General features: G+C 46.6%; 1 protein-coding gene across 2 annotated transcripts in view; it reads left to right on the top strand.

Annotated features, from left to right (window-relative positions):
* LOC112114574 overlaps positions 1–13,540 on the top strand; it is a 63,354-nt gene extending 49,814 nt beyond the window's left edge. For both annotated transcript variants that reach the window (XM_024211356.2, XM_024211355.2), the window contains exons 5-9: positions 37–191; positions 1,423–1,449; positions 3,211–3,329; positions 10,713–10,832; positions 12,434–13,540. In XM_024211356.2, coding sequence (XP_024067124.1) covers positions 37–191; positions 1,423–1,449; positions 3,211–3,329; positions 10,713–10,809 — 398 coding nt within the window. In that variant the 3' untranslated portion in view covers positions 10,810–10,832; positions 12,434–13,540. The remainder of the gene's footprint in view (positions 1–36; positions 192–1,422; positions 1,450–3,210; positions 3,330–10,712; positions 10,833–12,433) is intronic.
* The last annotated feature ends 234 nt before the right edge of the window (positions 13,541–13,774 follow it).

Below are 13,774 nucleotides of genomic sequence, written 5' to 3'. Positions count from 1 at the left end.
CCATTTGTGTGAATAAAGCTGAGCATTGAATTGCAGGAAGTGACACACACCTGGAATCAGGAGATAGACAGCTGGTGCTGGGACTCAGGAAGACCTGGAGTAAAAGGAGCAATGAGGAGAATGACCTCAGAGATGCCTATAATCTGACTGATGGCCGAGCTTTCCTGCTAAAGGACCCAACTACGAAAAAGGTGACTGATAAGCTAACACTCAGACAGACTGGCAAAGCTGTGATGACAGGGCTGAGACAGCAAGGGGAGCAACCATCAGCCAAATGCTAGGGGATCAAAGTGAGGTTTTGGAGACTGTACAAAATTAGGGACTGAGAAAAATCTGCTGAGAAATGGGAGTCAATAAGAGCTGTGGGTGCTCAGCACCAGGCCTGAAATGAAGACATCAATACACTTTATCTGTGGCTTGGAATGTGGTGGTGTAACAACAAGCCTCCAGCCCAAATTCAAACCCAACCCATGCTGATGTGACGCCCTTGTGAAGTCAAAGAAACTCTGGGCGGGTGTTTTTCCTCTTCAGTGCTTTTCCATTGTTTATGGCATCTCTGCACTTTCAGGTTCTGGTGGGAATCAGAAGTGCTGGGATGCTGGGCGAGAGGCTGTAATCGCAGTGTTACAGCTTCACAGGAGAGAGAAAGCAGTGGGAATCTTACAGGAAAGTGCCTGTAGGAAGTTTCCAGCCCAAAGTTGCACACCTAAGTGGTTCAGATTGTTTGCATGAGCTTCAGAGACACATTCAAGGCTTGATCCTGAAAGGTGCTGCGTGCTCTGGCCCTAACCCAGCAAAGCATTTAAGCACAACCTTAACATTAAGCGCATGAGAAATCCTTGTGATTTCAGTGGGCTGCAGGATCAAGCTCTCACAATTTAGGTGCCTATTGAAACAGAACTGTTTGGAGATCCTACTATTATTGACATGTGGATTCCATTAAAACACAATCAGCATTTTCCATACCACCGCGTTTCACCTTTCTATGGTCTCCATGGGATACCCAGCAATCAGAATGGGAAATGCAGCATTAAATGTAACTGCAGGTGGTAAATGCTGATCTTCGTCAGTCACCCGAGTACTTCATCCTCAATCTAAGTGAAAGTAAAGCGAAAAATCAGAGCTAGGATACACTTAAGTTATTGTAGTTATGTCAGCAGGGCCTGGTAGAGCCATCCAAGATGTGCTAGGCGCTGTATACTTGAACTTACAGTCCTAATAGACATGAAAGACAAAAGGTGGGAGTAAGGAAGGCGTATGATCCCCATTTTACTGATGGAGGACAGAGAGATGGATTGACTTGATCATGGTGAAGCAGGGAGTGTGTGGCAGAGCTGGGGAACTGAGCCCAGCTAGTGCCCTTTCCACAAGATCAGCCCTCGCTCCGGCTAATTCTGATTTTTCTTTTGCCTTTGTTTTCAGAGGGCTGACCTCGGTAAGAGTATCCCAGTAAGTACTGACGTCGTTACATGTACTTCCCTTCCACATAGAATTTCTAATATCAGTATTTATTATGCGTGTTATCAATCATAGTACCTAGCAGCCCCAGTCATGGCCCAGGAGCCCATGGTGCTAGGTGCCGTACACACACAGAACAAAAAAGACGATCCTTGTCCCCAAAAGTTTACAACCTAGTAATAGAGCCAATAGTGCCACCGTCCCATCTGCTGATTGTTACCCCTTCTGAGTGTTCTTCACTGGAGTTGCCTCAGCCGTCCTCCATCCTCACTACAGATAACACAGTTGTCCAACGCATCCTTCACAAGGAAAGAGATTGAACAATTTGTATTGGGACTTTCTTTAATGTAGACAGTGTAAGCTTTTCTGAGCAGAGGCTATCATATACTCTATGTTTGTACAGTGCCTAACACAATGGGGCCCCAACCTAGCTAAGGTCTTCAGACCCTACTACAATATAGCAATGGTGATTTGCTATTTTAGCTATTATCCTGGCTTCACTTAAGAAAAGTTAACTTGGTATCAGTGAAACTAATATTTCAATCTTCATCTGAACCTACGACAGATGGTATGAAATTTAGTAGACCCCGAATAAGATTAACAGTGATAAAGTCTCCTCTCCTGAACTTGTTGTGCAGCACTGGTATGTGCTGGTGAATAGTTGTCTGATTCCACTCCAGAGGTGGCTGCAATTCAGTTTTTTCTGCATTCTATTACATAGCATATTAAAGCACTTCAGGAGTCTTTCAATTAACATGGGAAACATTTTTCTTCTCTTTCAAAGATTTCCCAGCAATGGCTCTGGGAATTTTATAACAAGGTGGTGTTGGACATCAAGGCTTTTGAAACAGGAGTAACAAAAGGGGTACCCCATGAGAACTTAGGATGAGTTCAGCCCCAGATGGAACATTAGAAAACTGTTAACAAGAGGCCTTGATTTGTTAAAAATAAAAACAGATTGTAATTAGCATTTAGAAATGAAGTTTTGAATTGGCATGGGTTGCTGATATGAAAGGAAAAAAATCTGGGCCTGATTCTCATCTCATTTACATCAGTATAAACCAAGAGCAGCTCTACTGAAACCAGTTGAGTTACACTAGTGTAACCAACACTAGGGTAAATGAGACAGGAGTCAGGCTGTGATTTTTAGGATGGTTTTTTTTGTAAAGCCTCCCTGGGTATGTGTAAGTGGGCAAGGAACCAAATCAGTTGAACTATTTTTGTCCTTCAGAGAGTTAAACAATGAGGTGAAATGTGCCTTAAGGCAGCTCCCCAGCACCACCCACCAACCACCAACTACCTTTCACTCTCTAAAACATTAACTTGGAAAGATCGATCATGGGCACAGCAATGTAACTGGGGGAAAATGGCAGTAGTAGAAATTTATTGGAGGCTACAGGAACCTCTACTTCCATGTCATGTTCAAGCCACACTACATAATGGTCATAACTGCAGACTGAATACCAAGGCGGGGAAATTGCTAACTCTAAAGTCTGTGGAATAATCTCCCAAGGACTATTATAAATCAATTTGTTTGACCTGAAACTAGACAACTAATTTTTTCGAAAAAAGAATAGTCCTGTATTGGCACCAAGAGGGACAATAACTCTGATGTTCTGGCTAAGTTAGTATTTTAAGCAGAAATCTCCCCTCTAAATCAGTCATCCTGGAAGCACCCTTTAGTACTGCCCACTGGACAGGGAATTTTCTCTAGGTATCAGCCTAAGTTGTGGTTTGGTTTGCACTGCCCAGGGTGAAAGCCACGCTTGGGGCAGAATGAGGGATCTCATGAAGAAGACTAGGCTGAGGAACCAGAGCAAGTTGGGACTGTCATCGGCAGCTCTGAAGAGGTCCTGCCCACAGCTCTACAGGTAGTACCTGCCAGGACTGTGATGTTCATGGGAGTCTTTAGTTTGTAATTGAGAGGATGCAGTGAGGGGGCTTAATGAAGATTTCTCTATGACTGCTCATGGCAGGAGAGTACTTTTCTGAACCTGACAACTCCCTCCTCATCTCTAGCCATTGCAGTTTGCTGCTAGTTCTGGTAAAGGTACAAGTTATTTGTGTCTTCTCTTGTCCAGCCAATTTAAATTTCCACCTGGCCTGTAAAGATTTCCTGCTGTGCTGGGTGAATGCCATTGGATAACATTGAAGTGCTGTAAAAAAGATCCTTTTCCCTAGCATGGCAGGGGAACCTTCGGTCTCCTGGACAGTCCACCTGAGACATCCAGCACGTAACTGGCCAGGGCCAATTCAAATCCAGCCCATACATCAATTTTTATTCCAAATCCTTTTGAGCTATATGCTGCCTTCAATCCCGCAATGCGTCTCCCTTCAAGGGGAATGGTAACCCCATGTTGTACCCAATCTAGTTCGGAGATGCAGAGTGGAAAAATCAGAATTGGTGTAAAGATTTCCATTCAACTGAGAAGCAGATAATCATTTGCTGACTATGTGTATACTTGGATGGTTTCTATTCATCGTTATGGTTGGGTAATTGGGCAGAAAGCAGAGCATCCCACCTCTGCTAGGTAACCTATGCTGGTCCCTTGGATGGACACTAATAACACATTCACTTTATATTACATGGCCTATCTCTACATATCACCATGCAGTATGGGTGAGTCAAATACTATGGGTACGTCTACAGTATGAAATTAATTCAAAATTATTCTATTCGAATTTTCTGAAGCGATTTTATACATTCAATGTTGTGTGTCCCCACTAAAGCGCGTGAATTCGGCGGAGTGCATCCACAGTACCGAGGCTAGCATCGAATGTCGGAGTGGTGCACTGTGGGTTGCTATCCCACAGTTCCCGCAGTCCCCACCGCCCATTGGAATTCTGGGTTAAGCTCCCAGTGCCTGATGGGGCAAAAACATTCTCGTGGGTGTTTCTGGGTGTGTGTCGTCACTTGCTCCTCCCTCCGTGAAAGCTACGGCAGACGCCATACTGCCAGCAGACGGTGCAGTACAGTGCACCGTCTGTCTTCTGGTACTATGAATCCACCTCGCATGTCCTCTCGTCTTTCTATCTACTCTTTTATCTAACCATTTCCCGCCTTTTTTCGGCCACCGTGAACCGAGCAGCACAGTTTCCGCCGCAAACTCTGCTCTCCCACTCTTGCAGCACTTGCTAATTTCTCCATGTTGTCTATCCTGGACTCCTGTGGAAGCTACAGAAGGCAACAATTTCCCACTGTTTTTTGGCCATCGTGAACTAAGGCGCACAGCTTGCGCCGCAAACTCTGCTCTCCCGCACTTGCAGCTCTAGAGAGCTTCCCACCTCCGTGAAAGCTACAGAAGACAACCATTTACCGCCTTTTATCGGCCATCTTGAATCGAACAGCTCTCCTAGGTTTTGCGTCCTTTTTCCAGGATTACCCGTGCAGGGCGCCATAGCGTGGCAAGCATGGAGCCTGCTCAGATCTCCGCTGCAGTTTTGACCATTGTAAATACCTTGTGCATTATCCAGTAGTATGTGCAGTACCTGCAAAACCGGGCGAGGAAGCGATGACTGCGCGATTACTATACCGATGAGGACATGGACACAGACGTTCCTAGAAGCACGACATGTGGCGATTGGGAGATCATAGTGGCATTGGGCCAGGTTTGTGCCATGGAACGCCAATTCTGGGCCTAGGAAACAAGCACAGACTGGTGGGACCGCATAGTGTTGCAGATCTGGGATGATTCCCAGTGGCTGCGAAACTTTCGTATGCGTAGGGCCACTTTCATGGAACTTTGTGACTTGCTGTCCTCTGCCCTGAAGCGCAAAGACACCAAAATGAGAGCAGCCCTCACAGTTGAGAAGCGAGTGGCCATAGCACTGGAAGCTTGCAATGCCCGACAGCTACCGGTCAGTCGGGAATCAGTTTGGAGTGGGCAAATCTACTGTGGGGGCTGCTGTGCTGCAAGTAGCCAAGGCAATCATTGACCAGCTGCTATTAAGGGTAGTGACTTTGGGAAATGTGCAGACCATTGTGGATGGCTTTAATGCACTGGGGTTCCCTAACTGCGGTGGGGAGATAGACAGAACGCATATCCCTATCTTGGCCCCGGCACACCGGGGCGGCCAGTACATAAACTGCAAGGAGTACCTTTCCATGGTGCTTCAAGCACTGGTGGATCACAAGGGATGTTTCACCGACATCAACGTGGGATGGCCAGGAAAGGTGCATGACGCTCGCATCTTCAGGAATTCTGGTCTGTTTGAACAGCTGCAGGAAGGGACTTATTTCCCAGACCAGAAAATTACTGTTGGGGATGTTGAAATGCCTAGTTATCCTCGGGGACCCAGCCTACCCCTTAATGCCATGACTCATGAAGCCGTACACAGGCACCCTGGACAGTAGTAAGGAGCAGTTCAACTATAGGCTGAGCAAGTGCAGAATGGTGGTAGAATGTGCTTTTGGACGTTTGAAAGCGCCCTGGCGCAGTTTACTGACTCGGTTAGATCTCAGCAATATTCCAATTGTAATTGCTGCTTGTTGTGTGCTCCACAATATCTGTGACAGTAAGGGGGAGCCATTTATGGCAGGGTGGGAGGTTGAGGCAACTCGCCTGGTGGCCAATTTCGCACAGCCAGACACCAGGGCAGTTAGAAGAGTACAGGAGGGCGCGCTGGGCATCAGAGAAGCTTTGAAAACCAGTTTCATGACTGGCCAGGCTACGGTGTGACAGTTGTGTTTGTTTCTCTTGAAGTTACCTGCCCCCTATATATATGGAAGGAAATAAAGTCACAGTTGTTTAAAAACCCTTTTTTATTATTTGTTGCACAACACATTGAGAGAAATCAGAAGGTAGACGGGGTGTGGGGGGGGGGAATTGGGTTGGAGGGTGGAGGAGGAGGGAAGGACAAGTCCAGAAACCAAATCAAAAGTTCGCATATGCCAACTTTCTGCTGCTTGGGCGATCCTCTGGGTTGAGTGTGTGGGTCCCTGTAGCCTCCCCACTCGTGTTCTTGGGCGTCTGGGTGAGGAGGCTATGGAACTTGGGGAGGAGGGAGGGCAGTTATACAGAGGCTGCAGCGGCAGTCTGTGGTCTTGCTGCCTTTCCCGCATTAGATCCACCATACAGCGGAGCATGTCAGTTTGCTCCCCCATGAGCTTAACCATAGCGTCCTGCCTGCTCTCATCGCACGCGTCCCTCCTCTCTTTGTATTCCTGTAATGCTTTACGGGACTCCGCAATTGTTTGCCTCCACGCATTCAGCTGGGCCCTATCAGTGCGGGAGGACTGCATGAGCTCGGCGAACATGTCGTCCCAAGTTCGTTTTTTCCGCCTTCTAATCTGGTCCAGCCTCTGGGACGGAGTAGATAGGGGCCGCGTTGAAACATTTGCATCTGCGGGAGGAGAAAAAGGGAGGGTAGTATTTTAAAAGATACATTTCATCATGAAACAGGCAATTCATAGTTCACAGCACATGTTCTTTCTGTACAAGTTAGCATTTTGCCTCTTATACTGAAGTGCCTGCCACTTTGGTGTGAGTAAGCCATCACACATGGGCAACAGAATTCAGCTTGCAGGCAGCCTAGGGGCACGCGGTGTTCTGCTTCTTCCACATTCATTTCAATGCTTTCAAACTGCTGGGCCCCCTTTCCCATAGCAAGCAATGCCTGGTGGGTTTGCCATATAAAAGGAGGGTCTGTGGGCTCTCTGGGATGATCGCTTCACACAACACCCCCCTCCCACCCCTTGCACCCACCGTGTGGCTCCGATGAGGCTCTGAGCAGGGATGAGCCCTTTAAACTAAACGCGAACAGCCCAGCGTGGCTGGGTTTCCCCCCCACCCCCCACCGCGTGGCTCCGATCAGGCTCTCACTCACCAGAAGTACCTTCTCCAGGGTCATGGTCTGGGAGCCCACCTTGGAAGTGGTAGGAGGCTGTTGGCTCCAGCGTTAAGAATAGTTCCTGGCTAGGGAGGAAAACGGATTCCCCACTTACCGCCTGTGCACTGTCCTCCTCCTCTTCATCCTCCAATAACTCATCCTCCTCGCTCCGTGCAACTCCCCCCTTGCAGGTGTTCACGGACAGTGGTGGGGTAGTGGTGGTGTCACCCCCCATAATTGCTTGCAGCTCACAGTAGAATCGGAATGTATGAAGCTATGACTCAGAGCACCCGTTCGCCTCCCTGGCTTTTTGGTACACTTGCTTAGCTCCTTGATTTTTGTACGACTCTGCTCTGTGTCCCTGGAGTAGCCTCTTTCTGTCATGGCCCTGGAGACTTTAGCGTACATATTTGCGTTCCTTTTTTTGGAACGTAGTTCTGCCATAACAGATTCATCTCCCCAACATGCGATGAGATCCAGTACCTCCCATTCGGACCATGCTGGAGCTCATCTGCAAATCCGGGACTGCGTGATCTCCTGTGATGGTGGACTGTGCTGATGGTCACCTGTGCTGATGGTGACCAAACAGGCAATGAAATTCAAGAGTTCCCGGGGCTTTTCCTGCTCACCTGGCTAGTGCATCGGAGTTGAGAGTGTTGTCCAGAGCGGTCACAAGGGAGCATTCTGGGATAGCTCCCGGAGGCCAATAACGTTGAATTGTGTCCACAATACCTTTAACCCGGGATTGCGATCTCGATTTAAGCGCTACTCCACTTGCCGAGGTGGAATACGGAAATCGGATTAAAGAGCCCTTTAAATAGAAAAAACGGTTTAGTCGTGTGGACGGAATCTTTTTTTTTTTTAATTAACTCGGCTAATTCCGAAATAACCGACTAGTGTAGACCAGGCCTATGACACCACTGCCAGTCATCCCCTGCATGGATGTTCCTTTAGTTATCCAAGCTCTCTCATCTGTTTTAATGAATATCTGTTGCTTTGTGTATATAACTGGATAATAGGAAAAGCCTGGATATCTTACTCACAAGGGCAGGAGGATTACATGGCACTGTGCAACCTTCCCGTGTTTTTTCAGCTGGGGACTCAGTAGTATTGACAGCAATTGTTGCAAAGAATGCAGGCTATTTTCAATTTTCAGCTGGCAGAACAGCTGTTTAACTCAGGAATGTCCCAGTGTTCTGGGAGGTAGGGTGCACCTACATTATGAAGACATATTTGAATTAGGATCCATGTAGTTACAGCTCGAAAATCCTCTAATGGTTCACAGAATGGCTTTCCCAGCTGGAAAACACTTGGTGTGGGATCAAATCCGCGTAACAGGCAAGCTTCCTGCTATTGTTTGGGAAACCGAAACAAATACAAAGCAGGAAGAAATCAAACAGCTTCAGCTAAAGTACGTGGCATGGGCAAATCAGCCAGGGAGAAAACACAACCCATCCTGAACCTTCACTCCAAGCTTGTATTGGACCCAAACTGCATTTAGGGTTCAAAAGAGTTCTGGCTACATCTGTCTCTTTCTGACTGTAAGATCCTACCTGGTCTTTGCCCTGCTCTGTGCAGTGCTGAGAATATCACCAGTGCTCCATAAATAAGAATTATGCTGGTGTACTTCAGCATAGCTCCACTGAAGGCAATGGGAGCAGCTGAGGACTGGGTCCCATAGCTCTTTATACAATTGTTTTATCACTGCTGCACTTACTGGTTATGATGAATGATCTGCTCTGAGGTGTTTTCACAACTGCAAAAGAATTCTCCTATTAGAAAAGGAACCCGTTGCTTTACGTAGCAAAAGATGGGCTCCTGCCAAGGCAAACCCTTGGCCACAAGCAATGTGGTGTGCCTCATAATGTCCAAAACAGACTGATTTTTGTATATGCAGTTCTCATACTGATTCTTTACTCACATAGGGCGAAATTCACCCCTGTGCACATAGCCTATCCATCACTAGGGAACTCAAGTGGGGCACAGACCTGGGTCTGGTCCTCAGGAAAGGAGTGAAGCGATCATTCCTAATCCCTTTCTCTTTGGCTGGTTTATTGGATTTAAGATGTTCTAAAGTCATATGTGAACTTCACACAGTCAAATATTTGCTCCAGACAAATAGCTAAACATTGGTGCTTCTTCCAAAATTATGGGTAGAATCCAATCTTAGACGTGGAAATCTGGGCTGGAAATCTGCCTTGGTATTTTTACTGCCCCCATCACCATGGTATCTGAGCACCATATCTGCCTCCATCACCATATAACACCGTAAAGCCCTTAGGAGTAGTCTATGATTTGATCTGAATAGTCACCTCTTCTAGGGTGACCAGATAGCAAGTGTGAAATATGGGGACAGGGGATGGGGGGTAATAGGCGCCTACATAAGTCAAAGCCTTGAATATCGGGACTGTTCCTATAAAATCAGGACATCTGGTCACCCTAACCTCTTCCCCCACTCCAGGGGCAAGTAGGGTTCCATAGCACGACTGCTTTCTATCCTACTCTTTCTTAGCCCACTGAGGATAGGCAGAGTGCCAGAATAGGCTCTCACAGCATCGCCAATATGTCCTCCTTCTGGGAGAGCTACAAATACAGCAAGAGCAGCTTCTCTCAGGGCTAGAGCCCAGAAGCAGCCATGAAAATTAAAAGTAATGGAATCTCCCTAGCTATTTTCAGGGGCATCCGAGTTTTTCTGAAGCAAGCCCACAAGCCTTTAGCGGTGCACAGCTCACTAATCCTGTCTAGAGCTGGATCTGAGCTGTGACATTTTGGGGGTGGGGATGACCCACTCACTAGTGATTTTTCTGTCTATGTACATATGAACATTTTCATTTTCAAAAAAAGTCTTTAAAAAAAGTTCAAAAATTTTCAGCTGGCTCAGCCATGATCTTTCACCAGCCCACTGTGCCTGATCCAAAGCCCACCAAAATCAGTGGGAATCTTTATGGTGACTTCAATGGGCCCTTCAATCAGGTTGTACACACATCAAAAAAACTGAAGCCAAGACTGATTCAAATCATCAGATATCTTGCCCCTCCAAAAAGCATTTTTCTGCCCAACAAAAGAACTGGATTTTTAAAGGTGAAACTTCCCAGCAATAGGGTTGATTTGATATTTTCTGCCTGTCACTCCCCACCTCCCATGTGGGGACATACTGAGTATTTTCCTGCAGATGGTATTTGTGTCAGCCTGTTTGTCATGCTGGGACTCACAGCCAAGCAAAAACATTTTATAGCCTCCATTTTTGGATGCTGCCACAAATATTTTGACAGCATGTGTTTTGGAAATTTAGGCTGGAGCTGGAGAAACTAACAGATCTGGATGTAGCTCAGATGTGTGCATATAGGCCCAGTGTAATATGTGCAAAAACACAACCACATGTTCTGAGTCCTATAAACATTAATAGCATTTTCCCATTGGTTTAGGCCAGAGGTTAAGACTTCGGATCGGAGGAAGATGGAGAGGAACTCTATGATTGTTCTGGGGCAAAGCACAAAGAATGAAAACATCTGGCCTTTCTGAGCATCTGAATCCAATGGACCAAGGTAAAAGAGTTATCAGGGAGGAGGCTTTTTCCTTCCTCCAGCAGAGAAGTGATTTTGCATCCCATTACCAAGCTATGTTTCCATGGGCAAACACTTGGATAAGGTCTGATTGCTGTAAATAGCCCCAGTAACTAAGCCCATGGAACTACTGTCATTTACAAGAGCTGAGGATCTGGCCCATGTATATTTATTTTAAAATGAAGACTAATTTGGGGTAAAACGACCTAGATTTTTAAGGCCAGAAAGGAACAACAGGTAATGATCAATGGCTCAATGTATAGTTGGCAGCCGGTTTGCCCCAGGGGTCTGTCATGGGGCCGGTTTTGTTCAACATCTTCATTAATGATCTGGATGATGGGATGGATTGCACCCTCAGCAAGTTCACGTATGACACTAAGCTGGGGGGAGAGGTAGATACACTGGAGGGTAGGGATAGGATCCAGAGAGACCTAGACAAATTGGAAGATTGGGCTAAAAGAAATCTGATGAAGTTCAACAAGGGCAAGTGCAGAGTTCTGCACTTAGGATGGAAGAATCCCATGCACCGCTACAGGCTGGGGACCGACTGGCTAAGTGGCAGTTCTGCAGAAAAGGACCTGGGGATTACAGTGGATGAGCAGCTGGATGTGAGTCAACAGTGTGACCTTGTTGCCAAAAAGGCTAACTGCATATTGGGCTTCATTAGTAGGAGCATTGCCAGGAGATCGAGGGAAGTGATTATTCCCCTCTATTTGGCACTGGTGAGGCCAGATCTGGAGTATTGTGTCCAATTTTGGTCCCCCCACTACAGAAAGGATGTGGACAAATTGGAGAGAGTCCAGCGGAGGGCAACGAAAATGATTAGGGGGCTGGGGCACATGACTTATGAGGAGAGGCTGAGGGAACTGGGCTTATTTAGTCTGCAGAAGAGAAGAGTGAGGGGGTTTTGATAGCAGCCTTCAACTACCTGAAGGGGGGTTCCAAAGAGGATGAAGCTAAGCTGTTCTCAGTGGTGGCAGATGACAGAACAAGAAGCAATGGTCTCAAGTTGCAGTTGGGGAGGTCTAGGTTGGATATTAGGAAACACTATTTCACTAGGAGGGTGGTGAATCACTGGAATGGGTTACCTAGGAAGGTGGTGGAATCTCCATCCTTAGAGGTTTTTAAGGCTCAGCTTGACAAAGCCCTGGCTGGGATGATTTAGTTGGGGTTGGTCCTGCTTTGAGCAGGGGGTTGGATTAGATGACCTCCTGAGGTCTCTTCCAACCCTAATCTTCTATGATTCTATGAACATTCTGATCATATTGTCTGCCCTCCTGTACAACTCAGGCCTGAGATACTCACCCAGCAATCCCTACATTAAACGCACTAACTTGCCATTGAACTAGAGCATATATTTTAGAGTGACATCCAGTATTGCTTGAAAGATTCTAAGTGATGGAGAATCCACCCCATCCCTCAGCACATGAGAGCATCCCCGTATTCAAATCTGAATAGAAACAGATTCACCCCATTCTCTAGGTCTGTGATGGAAAAGCAATTGACTGTAAGGGAGAAGAGTGCCTCCCTTTCTGTTCTCCCCCATGAGCTGCTACATTCCACGGCCTACATTCTTGTTTCAGAGGTAAATGAGCTGGGGCGCTGCTGGACATGAAATTGAAAACCACGAGGCTACATTGTGCAGACCAAGCTCTACAGCAGGATCAGCATCAAGGCAGCAGGGAGGGAGGAGAGGTAAAAGAAAGATTTGCTGAAGGGCAGGGTGCTCAGCTGTACTAGAGTTTACTCTTGACATGAATGTAAAAGTGAACTTAAAACAATGCTATATACCAGGAATATAGTTACTATCTCAGCAATAATAACCAAGCAGGTTTGATACAATTTCATAAACAAGCTACCTTAAGTCCTCCTGCTTGTGAAGTATTATTGATCTCCTGGGCTTTATTCAGCAGAAACAGGCTAAACCCCCATAGAACACCAGTGCTTTAAGGAAAAACAAAGATTGGGAGACTACATGTAGTAGACACTGCTGGGCGTGAGCAGCAGTGCATGACTTAAGGGATTTTTTATATCTCCACTTGTGGGTATTACTAACAAGTCTGCACATTTTAAAGGTCTCCACCCAGCAGTGATTGGCTGGGGAGTTTTACTGAGGTCCCATGCAATGTCCAACTCAATCAAAGCCACCAGCCAAGATTTTCTAAAGCTGGATTTGTAAGTGCAAGGTTAGGTGCCAGTCTTGTGCATGTGACCCCCTTTGCCAGTCTGGAGCTTCACTGACCTCAGTGGGTCCCCATGCAGACAGACGGTTACAGCCATGCAGAGATTATTGCAGGACACTGGGGCCTTCAACCGTTCAGCACCTAATAAGTGGCCTGATTTTTAAAAGTGCTGAGTGAGCTGCCCACCCAGATCCTTGGTTTCACTGGGTACTCAGGATTTTGGAAAGCCAGGCCACTTTATTAGGAGCCAAATGCAGGCTCCTGTTTTTAAAGGTTATGGCCATGTTGGGTGAAGGCTCCTGGTCTGTTTGGCTGCCTGTGCATCACCATGTGCCATAGGATTTAAGAGGCAAAAAAGCCAAATGAACTTAAACCTATGCCTGTGGATCAAGTGCTGGATTGGGGCTCCCTCTGCTGGGAAAGTTAGAATAATAGGGAGATTGAGGATGGAAAGGAAAGTTTTAAATCTCTATTACAAGCTAGGGTAGTTCTTTTTCCAGCTAAGGTCTATAGGCCTGCCCTCTGTTATCTACTAGATAGCTTTAAGGCTATGCCCAGCTGTTTGGAGGCTGCACTGTTGCAACTCATCCATTGTCCACCTTTAACAGATTCAGAGGACACAGACCATGGTTAAAAAGGTCCCCCTGAAGCCATGACTACAGCAGCATCTCTGTGCATGTGCTATAAACCCACATTTCTTTTTTGCTACAAGCTCAGAATCCAAAGACTCACCCACATGGA

Source organism: Terrapene carolina, unplaced genomic scaffold (assembly GCF_002925995.2).
Source record: "Terrapene carolina triunguis isolate 2854851 unplaced genomic scaffold, T_m_triunguis-2.0 Scaffold310, whole genome shotgun sequence".
NCBI classification, from domain to species: Eukaryota; Metazoa; Chordata; order Testudines; family Emydidae; genus Terrapene; species Terrapene triunguis.
The sequence above is the reverse complement of the archived record's forward strand: the minus strand, read 5'-3'. Positions and strand labels throughout refer to the sequence as shown.